This window comes from Silurus aristotelis, assembly GCF_946808225.1.
Source record: "Silurus aristotelis genome assembly, chromosome: 11".
In the NCBI taxonomy this organism is placed as follows: Eukaryota; Metazoa; Chordata; class Actinopteri; order Siluriformes; family Siluridae; genus Silurus; species Silurus aristotelis.
In genome coordinates this window covers 3,215,758-3,230,969 of record NC_139584.1, presented here as the reverse complement: position 1 = coordinate 3,230,969, position 15,212 = coordinate 3,215,758, and the positions used below count along the sequence as shown (strand labels likewise).

General features: G+C 40.2%; 1 protein-coding gene across 4 annotated transcripts in view; it reads left to right on the top strand.

Moving 5' to 3' along the window:
• The window catches only part of slc6a6a (solute carrier family 6 member 6a), a 30,886-nt gene that overhangs the window by 9,909 nt on the left and 5,765 nt on the right, over positions 1–15,212 (top strand). For all 4 annotated transcript variants that reach the window (XM_083554936.1, XM_083554935.1, XM_083554937.1 and 1 more), the window contains 8 exons: positions 2,431–2,660; positions 5,980–6,114; positions 12,161–12,395; positions 13,022–13,154; positions 13,434–13,568; positions 13,924–14,027; positions 14,783–14,907; positions 15,031–15,143. In XM_083554936.1, coding sequence (XP_083411062.1) covers positions 2,432–2,660; positions 5,980–6,114; positions 12,161–12,395; positions 13,022–13,154; positions 13,434–13,568; positions 13,924–14,027; positions 14,783–14,907; positions 15,031–15,143 — 1,209 coding nt within the window. In that variant the 5' untranslated portion in view covers position 2,431. The remainder of the gene's footprint in view (positions 1–2,430; positions 2,661–5,979; positions 6,115–12,160; positions 12,396–13,021; positions 13,155–13,433; positions 13,569–13,923; positions 14,028–14,782; positions 14,908–15,030; positions 15,144–15,212) is intronic.

Sequence of the window (15,212 nt, the reverse complement as noted above, 5' to 3'; positions counted from 1 at the left end):
ACGAAAGGTTAATTTATTAGCTTATGGATCATGTGAGGCAAAGCAAGAAAAGCATTTAGTAGCCTTCAATTAAAACTTCCAACCTCCTGTTTATTGAAGTTTGGATCGGTAAATGAAAGAAAGCCAAAGGCTTTGTTCCATTTGCCCTATCACACCATATGACAAACACTTCCCTCAGTCAGTGAAACCTATCTCACGTCCCTCAAACAATAGCTCAAGGCCCATTTTAGCATAAGTGTTTATGTGTAAAGTGTCCCTTGAAGGTTTTTCCCAACCCCAACCAGACCATCTCACTCTTTTGCACTCTGTTGTTTACCAAACTGTCGTAGTCTTCAGTCATCCTCAAGATAAGTAGCTCAGATGTTATCACCTTAAACAAATATGACCTCATAGGATCCCTAGAGCTCCTAAATAACTTCGAATCTAGCTGGAGGGGGTAGGGAACCTTCCAACACACTTGTTATTACAATCACATTAGCACTATTTGTTTCCGTAGCATTGTTTTACGTATTTGCAATGCTTCCTCAGAAATAAGACTCATTGTGTCTTCAATTGTATTAACTAAAAGACCCAAAAGTTATCCAGTGGGAAACAATTCTGTATTCTTTTAATATGGTTTAGGTCATGGGTTCACCAAAAGTCAATGTAATCAATTAAACAATAGTTTTCTTTTAGATAATAAGGTGTTATATTAAGAGGGGCACAGATTATGGGAATACAGGAGTTCTGGGAACAATGGGCTATGGGTATATAGACACCTTTACACAAATAGGCAGCTTTACACAAATAAAGTGAATATAAGGTTGTATAAAAGAATATGTAAGAATGCTGGGCTCGGGTAATGCCCTCAACCCTGAGCTCTGTTGTATGAATTAAAGTTGCTGTGGATAAAGGTGTCTGTATAAATGCTGTAAATAAGTTTATGTATGCAGATGACTATGAGTACAACAAATAAGCCTCTGGGTACACAGGACCCCTGGGAGGACCTGGACCTGAGACTGTAGGATCGTAGGAGTAAGAGCATAGAGCCCTGGAAACACAGGAGTCTTGATACAAAGGAATATAATAAATAAATAAAATGATAAATATAAATAAATAAATAAATACAAGTATATAAGAAAATAGTGATGAACCCAAGATAGTTATGAAGGTCTGGAATGTAGAATTCTGGGAATATAGAGTTGATCTCCTGTGTGAATCTCTATTCGATCTTTAGATCACTGATCGTGTAATTTTTGCTTGCAAAAAATCCACCATTTGCATTGAAATTCCAGCTAAGCATCTTAAGATTTATAGTGTGCGTGACTGTGATATATTAAGCCGGGGTCCCTAAACTTTGGCCCGTGGGCTGAATACGGCCCACCCTCACATTTCGAAAGGCCCTCTGAACGATCCTGGGGACATATTTAGAAATTTGTATTTTAAATGTTTTAATCATATATCAGTTTTTGATAATAAAGACTGGCTTTCAAACTAAGATCTGCTTTAGTTATTATTAGAGGTCGAGGCACCCATAATCGATTGCTTGAAATATTGGCAATCGGCAAAAATATCAATTCCGATAGTTTTTCCGGCGTCTGGTTCGCTGACATTACAAGAGCGGCCTCTAGAGGCGAATCACTGACACCGCATGCTGTTTGTTTTCACGCGAGACCATGCACTGCACGAAGACCGCTGTATTATATTTATAATTTATAATTTAGTGTTTATCTGATTATTTTTTTTACAAATTATGTTCATATTTATTTAATTTAACAAATTTTCATAATTCAGTGTAATAATGTTCAGTACTATTTTACATGAAGTATGTTTGTTTTTTATACAATATCTATTTATTGACAGTTGAATATAAAAATATGAAAATGAAAAAATGATAGTAATAATGCTGTTATGCAATTTGTATTTTGTTTGGGGACCTCTGTTTTAAGCTAAAAAGCCATACCTTATCATGATAGCGACAACACCATGCTGCAGAAACACAAACATTGATCATACAAAAAGAAATAAACTAATGAACAGGTCACTGATGTCTGCCGTAAGCTTCATTTCTAAGCGATTTGTCACCCGAAGCAATGCCCCTGATCCTTCATATGACCTCTAATATCTGACCTCATCCCACATATTCACTGCCTGTCAGCAAGTCCAACACCTTCAGATGTTCTGGTCTGAAGGAGTCTAATTCCACCTATCAGATCACAGCTTAACTGGTGCTTCGCTTCTTTATAATCTCCCTTTTGTGGATTTTGGAGGTTTTTTTGCATAACTTTTAGACAGCTTTGCATATGCCTCAGCCTGCATGAAATGTGCATGAGTACTGAAAAGACTATATTAATGATCTCACTGTCTAATCTTTTACCAGTTCTACACAAACTCTCACGTTCTTTCTGCCCGTTGCTCAGTGTGATGATTTTTCTCTCTCGGTCTCTCTAGTATGGCACAGAAAGAGAAGCTGCAGTGTCTGAAGGATTTCCACAAGGACACGTTAAAGCCATCTCCGGGTAAAAGTCCAGGCACGCGGCCAGAAGACGAGGCGGAGGGCAAACCTCCACAGAGGGAGAAATGGGCCAGCAAACTGGACTTCCTGCTCTCAGTAGCAGGCGGTTTTGTTGGATTGGGGAACGTCTGGCGTTTCCCGTACCTCTGCTACAAGAATGGTGGAGGTCAGTGTTCACGAAAGATGTTCATTTATTACATTACTGTAAATGTTACTGTACATTAATATATGTTATTAAATATATAAATACCCCCACACTGTATGGACAAAAGTACTTTTTGATATGTGGTTCTTTCACAAACCTTCCCACAAACTTGGAGGCACCTAAGTGTATTTGTCTTTGGATGCGATAGCATGAAATTTTCTCTTCACTTGAACTAGCAGACCAAAACCTTTTCCAGCTTCATTAAGATATGAGGCGATAGCAAAGCGTTTTAAGACTAGTTTTTTCTAACATACCAACAGATGGCAGCACAAGGCTGCACACACTGTCACAGGGAGCACCAACCTTCGTATGTCAGACAACGTCCTGTGTTACCACGTCTGCTACTCTGATCACGTGTGCAACCTGTCTCTGAGCTCTCCTTACACAAGTTTCTCACCAGAAACAAAACTATCTCACTTCCGCACCCACACACTGGAAGAAGATGCTTCACACGCTTTCAGGACACGTTCCAGAAGTAGCAGGAACGCTGGGAACTATTTTGAAGGTGATCGTGTGTAAACGTAGATAAATAAATTACTTTCTTACTCGAAACCTTTTTGATACCGCCTCGTATGGAGTTGGAGAGGAAGATCTCCTGCTATAGAGCTCTGACCTTAACCCTATCGAACACCTGACTTTACTAATAACTTGTGGAACATCTTCCCAGAAGAATGGAGGTTATTATAGGAGCAAATGGAGGCTAAAAGTGGAATGGGATGCTTGAAAATGCATGTACCAATCTTATTAACAGGTTTCTACAAACGTTTGTCTATACAGTGTATACATATTGTTCGATAGTATAGTTGTGTGTGTTTGTGTGTTTGTGCGCGTAAAATGTATGCATGTGTCTGTGTCTTATTATACATATATATATATATATATATATATATATATATATATATATATATATATATATATATATATATATATATGCATGTGCGATATGCGTGTGTCTCATATTGATGGTGTTTATGTGTGTGTGTGTGTGTGTGTGTGTGTGTGTGTGTGTGTGTTTGCTCCTCACCCTGTTCCCCTATGATCGCACAATGACAAAGGTGACTCATGTTTTTGAGTGACGACACAGAGCTCCCTTTGTTTTTCATAAATAAAGTAAATGAGGCCAGGTCTTTTTCAACCTCTGTGGTGTAAACAGAATGTAAAAATACTCATTGTTTACACCTTGATGTAAAAAGGTGGCTTTAATGCCCCTAATGGAGGAGGACAAAACTCTGTCTCCCGTAACTTCAATGCCATCCATACCTCATTCTCACAGCGTCTCATTATGTTAAAAACATCTATATTTTGTTATTTTGAACCGTTTTACTATATAGACAAAAGTTTGTAAATTGGTATGGGCTTTTCAAACATCTCATTCTACATTTATTCCTATTTCCTGTTTATAATAACCTCCATTTTTCTGGGTAGATGTTTCACTAGATTCTCCGGAGATTTGTGTGAGATTCTATCTGCCACAAATGGTGTTAGTAAAGCCAGGTACTGATGTAGGGGAGGTGAGGACAGGGTTGAGGAATCCGAGCTCTATAGCAGAAGATCTTGCACTCCAACCCATGTTTTCATGGGGCTGATTTTGGGCACAGGGTTTGTACTGTGGAATGTGGAACAGGTTTGGGTGTAAAATTGTTTAAAAACTTGGTGGAAAGAACCAAAAGTGTTGGGCGTCCCAATACTTTTGACATATAGTGTGTATGTATTGTGCCACAGCATTGTTTTTTTGTGGAGTTTAATGGAAATGCTACTTGCCTGATGCCTCCTTCTTTTAAAGGAACATAATCTCAAGCGTCGTTACTTCGAACAAACACGGAGAACAGTATAAGAAGTACCAGGGAGACGAAAGAAAAAAAATGAGCCACTCACTTGCAGAGAGAGCTGACGTCCCAGCAAACCTTTGTGGTTTTCCATAAAGCCACAAAGGATGCTGATGCTGCTGTTTAATATATATAAATACTGCTGTTTACATTTTTTAAGTGTAACAAATAAATGTTAATATTTGAATTTGAAGTAAATGAGAGCTAATAAAGCTTAGCAAATAAAGTACATTTCCAGAAATATTGTGCTCAAATGTTAAAATGGCCCCCCAATGAGATGCTTCAATCACAGCAATGCCCCTCAAACAAATAAAACAATTTCATTATTTTCCTTTTAACAGACGCTAAAACTACAAAACATTTTTATAGTCAAGAGTCAAGAAGAATCTTTTATTGTTATTTCAACCATATAAAGCTGAAGCAATACACAGTGAGATGAGATCCTCCAGAACCCTGGTGCTACATAAAACCACATAGAGCCAAATAACAGAACACAGAGCTGAAGACTGAAGTAAGTTTTCCTCAGAACGGAACAATGCAGGACAGAAACAAGAAAACACAAAATAAGAATTGTTGTGAATGTCAAGTCAAGTCAAGTCAAGTCAAGTTTATTTCTATAGCGCTTTTCACAACAGACATTGTCTCAAAGCAGCTTTACAGAAATTAACAGTCAAGGTGAACGATGTGTATTTATCCCTGATGAGCAGCCGTGGCGACTGTGGCAAGGAAAAACTCCCTTAGATGTTATGAGCAAGAAACCTTGAGAGAAACCAGACTCAAAAGGGGAACCCATCCTCACTTGGGTGACATCAAGAGTTGGATCATAAATCCAGTGAGAACTAACATGAGCACTGGAGTGTGTGATTATAGATAATGTTCTTCCTACAGTTTTATACAGTCTTTATAGTTATAAAACTAGGAGCTACTGAGCAACTCATAAAATAGCTCAACACTTGTGATCATCACAGATCCAACACCAGGTTTTTTCAATGCCAGAGCCTTTAAACATGTTGTGAATGTAAAAAAACAGCAGCAGTAGATGCAAAACAGTATGCAAACGGTTATATTATGAATGAATTTCAAAGGAGTACCATGTGTGCGTTTTTGTGTTCAAATTGCCGTCAATGATAGAAACAAATCTTTCGGAGTTCACTCTCGGCTTTCCACAGAATCTGATTCTGAATGTAAATAGAATTCAGATTTGATATATTAATAATTATATATTATTGTATTCTAAAACAAACAATGTTCATTTTTATGTTGTTGTTTTTTTTCCAAACCGTTTCCAGAATTATTTTAGAATAATTTCCGGTCTAAAAATACAAATCTAAACTCGTTTTTCTTGGTCCCTTATTGTTTTGCTAGTCTTGCTAGTCTTTCTCTCATAGTCTCTCATGGTATTATCTGTTCACCTGTCTTAGATATCTCTTTTTCCCTCTCTCGGTTTGTCTCAGGTGCATTTCTCATCCCATATTTCATCTTCCTGTTTGGCGGAGGACTTCCTGTGTTCTTCCTGGAGGTGGCGCTGGGCCAGTTCACCTCTGAAGGAGGGATCACCTGCTGGGAGAAACTCTGCCCCATCTTCACTGGTGAGAGAAAGAGCTCTATAGTTTTCAAAAATGCCGAAGGAGACCGAAAGAAGGAGAGCGAGAAAAACCAGAGCCGAAAAAAACACTAGAATTTGGTAACGCAATTGAATTTCTGATTTTGACATGGACACAGCACATGTAAAATAGGCCACCTGTGGAAACGCAATCTCGGCGGAGATCCGCTGAGGTAACTGTCCAATCAAACTTTTAGATTACAGACATCACACATTGATTCAATTAGTTTGGTGAGAAAATCAACACCGGAACCAGTAGATATTGTTTGTTGTGTGTGTGTGTGTGTGTGTGTGTGTGTGTATGGGAGTGTGTGTATGTATATGTGTGTGTGTGTGTGTGTGTGTGTGTGTGTGTGTGTGTGTGTGTGTGTGTGTGTGGCCTGCTTTCAGTGCCTTGGCAGTGTGAGCTATGTCACTGGGGCAGTTTTGGTTTCTAGGCAGCAGCAGAAGATGCTGTTCTTTCTTTATAACCCTCAGTAGTGTTGTGTGTTATATATACACACGTTTCTCAGACGATGAGTTCCACCTTGTGTATAATATTTCCTCCTCAAGTCTTTGCATGCGTGTTAGTATTATTGGCAATTAGAGATAACCAAAAAGACATAACCAAATACGAATGTATTTTTCAGAATGAAGAGATCTTATGGTCTATACAGTATAATTATATATATATCTGTATATATATATATATATATATATATATATATATATATATATATATATATATATATATATATATACACAGCATCTTACAAATGTGAGTACTCCCTCAGTAAACATGTCAAAACTGTGTCCAAAGTGTGAATGTTGTGTGTGAGCACATTGTTATCCAGCACTGCTTTAATCCTCCTGGGTATGGAATTCACCAGAGTGGCACAGGTTGTTGCTGGGATCCTCTTCCACTCCTTCATAATGACATCACTGAGCTGCTGGATGTTACACACATGGAGCTTCTCCACCTTTCGCTTGAGGATTCCCACAGGTTCTCAATAGGGTTCATGTCTGGAGACATACTTGGCCCCTCCATCACCATCACCTTCAGCTTCCTCAGCAAGGCAGGTGTCACCTTGGCGGTGTGTTTGGGGTCGTTATTATGTTGGAAAACTGCCGATCAGTCCGGTTTCTCAAGTGAGGGCTTCATGTTCTGCTTCAGAATGTCACAGTCCATGTTGGAATCCATGTTTCCCTCAATGAACCAGCAGCTCCCCAGTACCAACAGCACTCATGCAGCCCCAGACCATGATGTTACTACCACCATGCTTGACTGTAGGCACGACACACTTTCTTGGTGCTCCTCACCAGGGTGTCACCACACATACTGGACACTCATCAGACCACAGGGCATGGTTATGTAATTCATGCTCTTGGACGGGTTTTCTTCAGCAAACTGTTTGTGGGTTTTCTTGTGAGCAGCTTCAGAAGAGGCTCCTCCTGGTACGACGGTCGCACAAACCGACTTGTTGCAGTGTGTGGCGTACAGTCTGAGCACTGACAAGCAGAACTTCTGCTTCTGCAACCTTTAAAGCAATGCTGCAGCACTTGTGTCTGTATTTTGAAGCAGCTGACACGAAGCACGATGACTCGACTTCTCTGATGGACCCTTGTGAGGTCTGTTCTGAGTGGAATCCATCTCAGAAAACCTCTGTATGACCCTGACCACTGTACTGTAACTCAGTTTCAGGGTGATACTGATCTTCTTACAGCCTCTGCATCTTTGTGGAGAGCAACAATTCTAATTCTCAAATCCTCAGACTGGGTGGTCAGTATGAGAGAATTGGACTCAAAGCACCAAATTGTAACTGCTCTAATACAAGATACACACATTTGTATGGTTCTGTCAAGCAGACAAAAACATAAACATGATGAATTGGACTTGTGGCTTTGCATCGTTACACGACATACAGCTGTTATCACTGAGGGTGTACTCACTTTTGTTGGCAGCTATTTTGACAATCATGTCTGTATGTTGATTAATATTTAGGACAGTAAATCTGTACTGCTGTACAAGCTGCAATTTGACAACTCTGAAATATATCCAAGTTTCATTCGTATAGTATTGTCCCTTGAAATGATTGCTGAAATGTGCGGGGTGTACTTACTTTTGTAAGATAGGTAAGGTGAAGAGGCCTCGGGTGCATTAGCGGTCCAATGCATGAACCAACAGGGTTGAGGTCAAATCTGTAGGCCATTCAAAATTTTTCACTCCAAACCATATAAACCATATCTTTTGGAGCTGGATTTGTGCACAGGGGCATTGCCATACTGGAACAGGATTGGGTCTCCAGTCCATCCAAAACCATTCCAAACGATTGTGTCCCTCCAAATTTGTGGTCCCAGTTTGGCAAGGAAACACAGACATTTGTCTACATAGTGTAGGTCTGTAAACCCTTTATGTAATACATGAATATATAAAACACACACACACACACACACACACACACACACACAACCACCTGGTTATTACTAGAGCATTGTCTTTGCTTTTGGCCTATTTCAATATTGCACACACACACACACACACACACACACACACACACACACACACACACACACACACACACACACACATGCTGACTAACATCCAGACCCCACTAGTCAGGACATTTTGGAATCTGCATTGCCATGGCAACAGCAGCCAGTGATGACTAAGATACATTTGTCGAATGGATCTCATCTGTGTGAATAAGAGTGAGAGACCGAAAATGTGGGTGTATTATGGAGAACATAATAACCTCTAAGCTCCTAAGCTCTTTAAATGTCGTCCCTGTGCACATTAACCCTCACACGCTTGCACACGCAAAACACAAACGACTGTGTTAACATTACAAAAAAATACCAACATGTTCCTAATGTTCACATGCGTTACCCATACACGTGTTGTCAGCAGGTTCGCATGTCCCTGTATGACTCCTCGGACCTTTTTTGTTTGCACGTGGATTTATACCTTTACCCCTAGTAACGTCATGGAAGACTGAAGCAGCTTAACATCCGCAACGACCCGATCGCACTCACACAAATCATGCACTTTGGATTAGAGTCAGCTGTCGCAATTTTACCTGGCCGGGTGCCTTTTGGCTGCCCTCAGCTCGGCAACAAAACATTTAGAGGTCGTCAGAGCAGGAAGGCTGGTGCTCAATAGTTGACACCATCACGCGAGCTGGAAATAAAAAGCGCAGCTGTGCAGTGCAGTTATTAACGGATCTGGTGCCTGCTGGTGGCGCGCCCTACACTCGGCTTTGGAAAACTCTGACACGTCAAGGCATTCAAATCCCAAACCCGCCTCACCTTGCATGATGATATAGCGATAATCTGTGCAAGTCTTCTCTGACTGAGGAAACCTGCTGTTTAAAGGCCAGGACTCCCCGAATCAATGTTTTCCAACAGATATTGTTGTTGTCATGCTGCCAGTTGGCTTCAAAGTGCTCCACACAAAAAGAAACCGATAAGCCAGATGAAGCAGTGTGAACACGAAGAGAACAGATTTCTATGCAAAACATGTCCACATATATTTCACATTTGCTGTTTTAATGGCATCCACTCGCCTAGGAAGATGTTCCACTAGGTTTTGGAGGTTGTTAGTGAAGATTTGTGCTCGTTATTTTCTCTATCTCCCACCTAATGAATATTCAGTGACACGGGGCACCAAAGAGCAAAATGGCAACTGCCCACAGCCCACATGAGTGTGATTGCCGGCTTGTCTATAATCCACAATGATCTCTTTCGTCTTCTTGGTGTTGCATTCCAGGTTATTACACCATGGTACTAGGTGCTGGATCTCCTCCCTGTAAGATGTCTATTTGTTACCTCTGATCAGGACCACCACCGTGATGTCATCTGCGAACTTAACGCTGTTGTTTGAGGCATAGGCAGGTACGCAGTAAGTGGTGAAAAAAGAGTATAGAAGAGGGGACAATACACATCCCTGAGGAACCCCAGTGCTGAGGGTGAGACTGGAGGAGGTGACGGTGTTCAGTTGTAAGGAATCCAGGGTCCAGTTGCAGAGATGTGTGCTGATGCCAAGATGTTTCAGCTTCACGATTAGTATAATAGTATCAGGATGCACTGTCTGCAGTTTGTTGATAGTAGAGCTTAGACCTTTCATGGCTGTGCTAGCCTTAGCATCTGGAAGGAACATACACTGCATACACGGGCGTCTGCTAAATGGCACAAATATAAATGTATATGTAGTAGACGGTGCAGCATGTTTTGTTTAAATAAATGCATAAGCCAGTCATTTGTCAAATTTACCAGTTAAATTTGATGTGGCAGTTAGTTTTATTTGAATGAAGCTAAACAAACAGAGAATTCTGGGCTTTTATTTTTTTTTTATTTTTTTTTTTTTGCATATTAATAAATGGAAATGATTATGACGTTACTAATTTGCGTTGTCTGATAAATATCTCAATCTAGTTATTTTTTTCTAAAATAGTGCTTACCTAACTTAATGAATATTAATTCTGCATTTACATGATTTCAAGCTACCCTCATAAGTCTTGTGCTGATCAGGACTCTTGGTACCTGGGCAGGAAGGATAGCGAAGGTTTTTGCAAAAGTACTCTGTTGCTATACAGTTCACTTGACAGTGAAAGTAATACCCAAATGTGGATAGACGTCGTACCACAAACTGCAGAATCAGCACCAATTTTTCTTGTGTGTCAAAAGTGTGGAAACATTAAGTCTTTTATGTTTTTTTGTAACATACATAAAACAAACAGACAAAGCAAAGACACAAGAATTGGAGAGCGAATGACAGAAGAACTTGTGTAAGATGGAGAACAGGAGAGAAGATGTGATCAGACTCCCTCACCCCCACAGTCAAACATGGGGATGGAAGCTTAATAGTTTGGAGTAAGGAAGGTTGGAGACTCTGCAAAAGTGAAAGAAATCCTGAACCAGCATGGCTCCCATTCCATACTTCAACTTACACCAAGCAATTGTGTCAATTGGAACCAAATTCACACAACAAGACAATCAGTACGTCCAAACTTTAGAGAGCAAACAGTCATCTGGAGCGTTATCTATCATGGAATGTTCTGCCCAGTCTGGAATGAACTGGATCACAAGAACGAATTGTCTAACTAGTGAAGAACATTTTTGGCAAATTTAACAAGAGTGTTTTAGCTGAATGTTTTGGAGAAACATTTTAGTTTGTAGAGTACAAATACAGAGCCATTGAAATGCAGTTAGCAGTGCAAATCACACTACGTCCAAATATAGAGGTGCAGAGAAATGAGGTAAAAATGTCCAGTGTCTCTACAAAGATTGTCTGTAGAGTCTGTAGAATGAGGTACAGTAGTTTTTATTAAACACGGGTCTGAATGGTCATGTGCACCTCAGCGTCTGGGTTTGTACCATAGAAAAATCTAGTACAATAAGAATATGTTCAAAAATGACTAGCCAGCACTAGCCAGCTAGTCTTTAAGCTAATATGCTGATGCTGAGTTACATTTCTGAGATACTTTCTTTCAACTTCAGCAAGTCGTGAATGAGCTGTAAGTAATGTATTGTATTTCTGTATGGTATTATTTGATGGATTTGTGATTTGTATGCAAGCAATTGTATGTTTAGCTAGTAATGTTTTGCTAACAACAGACTTGCATCCAAGCAGGGGGCAGCCTACTGGTAGCAACTTAAATTAAGCCTTATATTTTACCCTGCATTATTAAAACAACTTTGGTTTGAAAGAGGCAGATGTAGAGGACATGTGCTGCCCGAAAGTCGAAGATGAAGATACTCAAAACAACTGTTGTCCTTTTTTAAATTATAAAATAAATCGACAATTTTGATAATACCACCCCGACACAGTAGATGGCGATGCTGGTAACATGGTGACTTTACCACAGAACAACAAATTGTATCTGTATCTGTAACAGATTGGTATTTTAGGAAAAAACTTGTTAGTTGTAAAGTAACGCTACAATTCTTTGAGATATTAATTACAACACAAAGGTAGTTTCCTCTCGATGCTCAAAATGGAATAATATCTTTCCATTAATAGTTTGTGTGTGTGTGTGTGTGTGTGTGTGTGTCAGGAATCGGCTACGCATCTATTGTGATCGTGTCCCTGCTGAACATCTACTACATTGTGATCCTGGCTTGGGGTTTGTATTACCTGCTGCAGTGTTTGCAGAGAGAGCTGCCATGGGCACGCTGTCGCCACAGCTGGAACACCCCCAACTGTGTGGAGGACACAATCCGCAAGAACAAAACCCTCTGGCTCTCGGCCAACGCCACCAACTTTACCTCACCCGTGACTGAGTTCTGGGAGTGAGTGCACTTGCTAACACCACATGCGCGCACACACCTTTTTAAGGAAATAAAGCAATTCAGTAGAGGAGGGTTGCATCAAGCTATGTAAATTACAATTGTAATCTAAACCGGAAATGTCATTAATAAGCACCAAATTATTATTAATGCACACACACACACATCTATATATAGATAGAGATTGACATAGATAGATAGATAGATAGATAGATAGATAGATAGATAGATAGATAGATAGATAGATAGATAGATAGATAGATAGATAGATAGATAGAGATTGACATAGATGATAGATAGATAGATAGATAGATAGATAGATAGATAGATAGATAGATAGATAGATAGACAGACAGACAGACAGACAGACAGACAGACAGACAGACAGACAGACAGACAGACAGACAGACAGACCCCAAACCTAGTCCTGACTCTAACCCCAATCCTAAACACAAATCTTTACCTTAACCCTAACCGCAATCCTAACCCCAGTCCTAACCTTAACCTTAATCCTAAACCCAATCCATGTTGCTGTCCATTTTCTGTTATTTATCCTCCCCCCTCTTTCTTACTCCCCCTGTAGGTATACAGTATGTGTATCTGACCCTTGTCTCTGCTGTGCTCCTCAGACGTAACGTGTTAAGTTTGTCGTCGGGGATCGATGAGGTGGGCGAGCTGAAGTGGGATCTCGCCCTCTGTCTGCTCGCCGTCTGGGTCATCTGCTTCTTCTGCATCTGGAAAGGAGTGAAAACCACGGGCAAAGTAAGACATTGGGACAGAGGGAGGGAGGGGGGAAGGTTAGGAAGTTAGACCAGTGTGTGTGTGTGTGTGTGTGTGTGTGTGTGTGTGTGTGTGTGTGTGTGTTTGTTAGTTATAAGATTCCTCGTGATGGAATGAAATGTCATTGTGTGTATAAGTGATTAAACTGTAGCGTGTGTGTGTGTGTGTGTGTGTGTGTGTAAACTGAATCAGTATAGAACTTTCAGATTTGTGATGAATCGGATTAATGACATCATCATTTGGTTTCCCTGCGTGATGTAGGTGGTGTATTTCACTGCTACATTTCCCTTCCTCATGCTCATTGTGTTGCTGGTGCGTGGCGTGACTCTGCCTGGTGCTGCCGAGGGCATCAAGTTCTACCTGTACCCCGATTTGAGCCGCCTCCAAGACCCTGAGGTGCAACCTTTACCTTTCTTTCTTTCTTTCTTTCTTTCTTTCTTTCTTTCTTTCTTTCTTTCTTTCTTTCTTTCTTTCTTTCTTTCTTTCTTTCTTTCTTTCTTTCTTTCTTTCTTTCTCTTCCTCTCTATTTCTCTCGCCAAGTTCATAGTCTTGCTGCTTAGAAACTGGGTTGCCAAAGTGAAAGAATATAAACAAATTTACAAACAGTAAAAAAAAAAAAAAAAAAGGCAAAAAATAAGAACATTGAAAAACACAATTTGGCTTCTGTGTTAAAACATGGTGTGTAATAACTATATATAAATCTGTATATTTATACATTTGGATCTCTCTCTCTCTCTCTCTCTCTTTATAGGTGTGGATCGATGCAGGGACTCAGATCTTCTTCTCTTATGCTATCTGTCTTGGTGCAATGACTTCATTAGGAAGCTACAATAAATATAAATATAACTGCTATAGGTAAGTCCTCGCGAAAACAGAGTTTTCAAATCGATCCACTTTGGAGAACGTTTTTAAAACGCTTTCATTGCCGGAAAAAAAAAAACTCGTCCCGGTGTGGACGAAAGGCCAAAACGAAGAGAAAAATCTGCATTTTCAAACAAAAACCTAAAGGGTTTTTTATTAATAGACTTTAGTTCTTTTTTACGTTTTTTGCTGATTTGCACGTAAGCAATCCCTCTGTTGCTGAGTTGAAGATTCACAGTTCTAAATGCTGTGCATCGAACGTGTTTTGGTGTGTTATAATCTTAATTAAATCTTAATTAATGCTGCAAATAGACAAATCGATAGCGAAAAAACTAAAGCAAACAGTAGATAGGGTTGAAAAAACAATACACATAGTTAGCAGAAGAGACACAAAAATATAAAAGAAGATTTTACACCATTTAGCCAGTCAGTAAAGCCACGTACTGAGGAAGGGGAAGTGAGGAGGCCTGGGGTGTAGTCAGATAAGGTGTTCAATAGGGTATAGATGAAGCTTGTGTACATGCTGGAAGTGAAGGGAAAATTTCTCGCTCCTGCATCCAAAGACGTCTTATACAATTGTGGGCCTCCAACCAAGAAACATATATGGCTGGAAAAGTCGTGTATATTGTGTATAGATAGAAGTTCATATTATGGTGTCATCGAAAGTAGATCATGGGTGAATTACAGAAGTGGAATAATAAGTGTGTGTATGTGTGTGTGTGTGTGTGTGTGTGTGTGTGTGTGTGTAGGGACTGCTTGTTGTTGGGATGCCTGAACAGTGGGACTAGCTTTGTGTCCGGTTTTGCCATCTTCTCCGTCCTAGGCTTCATGGCGCAGGAGCAGGGCGTGGCCATCGCCGACGTAGCTGAGTCAGGTAGGCTGGAGGTTCAAGGTGGACACTGATCTAATACATACTGGACTTTCTGGGTTGAAATGTATGTAGAGCAGTGTTTTTTGGTGGGTAATGGACGTTTGTTTCTCTCTCTCTCTTCCGCAGGTCCTGGTCTGGCCTTCATTGCGTATCCAAAGGCAGTCACTATGATGCCACTGCCCACTTTTTGGGCAATACTCTTCTTCATCATGCTTCTGCTGCTGGGCCTAGACAGTCAGGTGAGTCTCCTTGTGTCCTCTGTTTGTTTAGTTTTTTTCCATGATGCCAACCACCACTGTTCTGAGAAG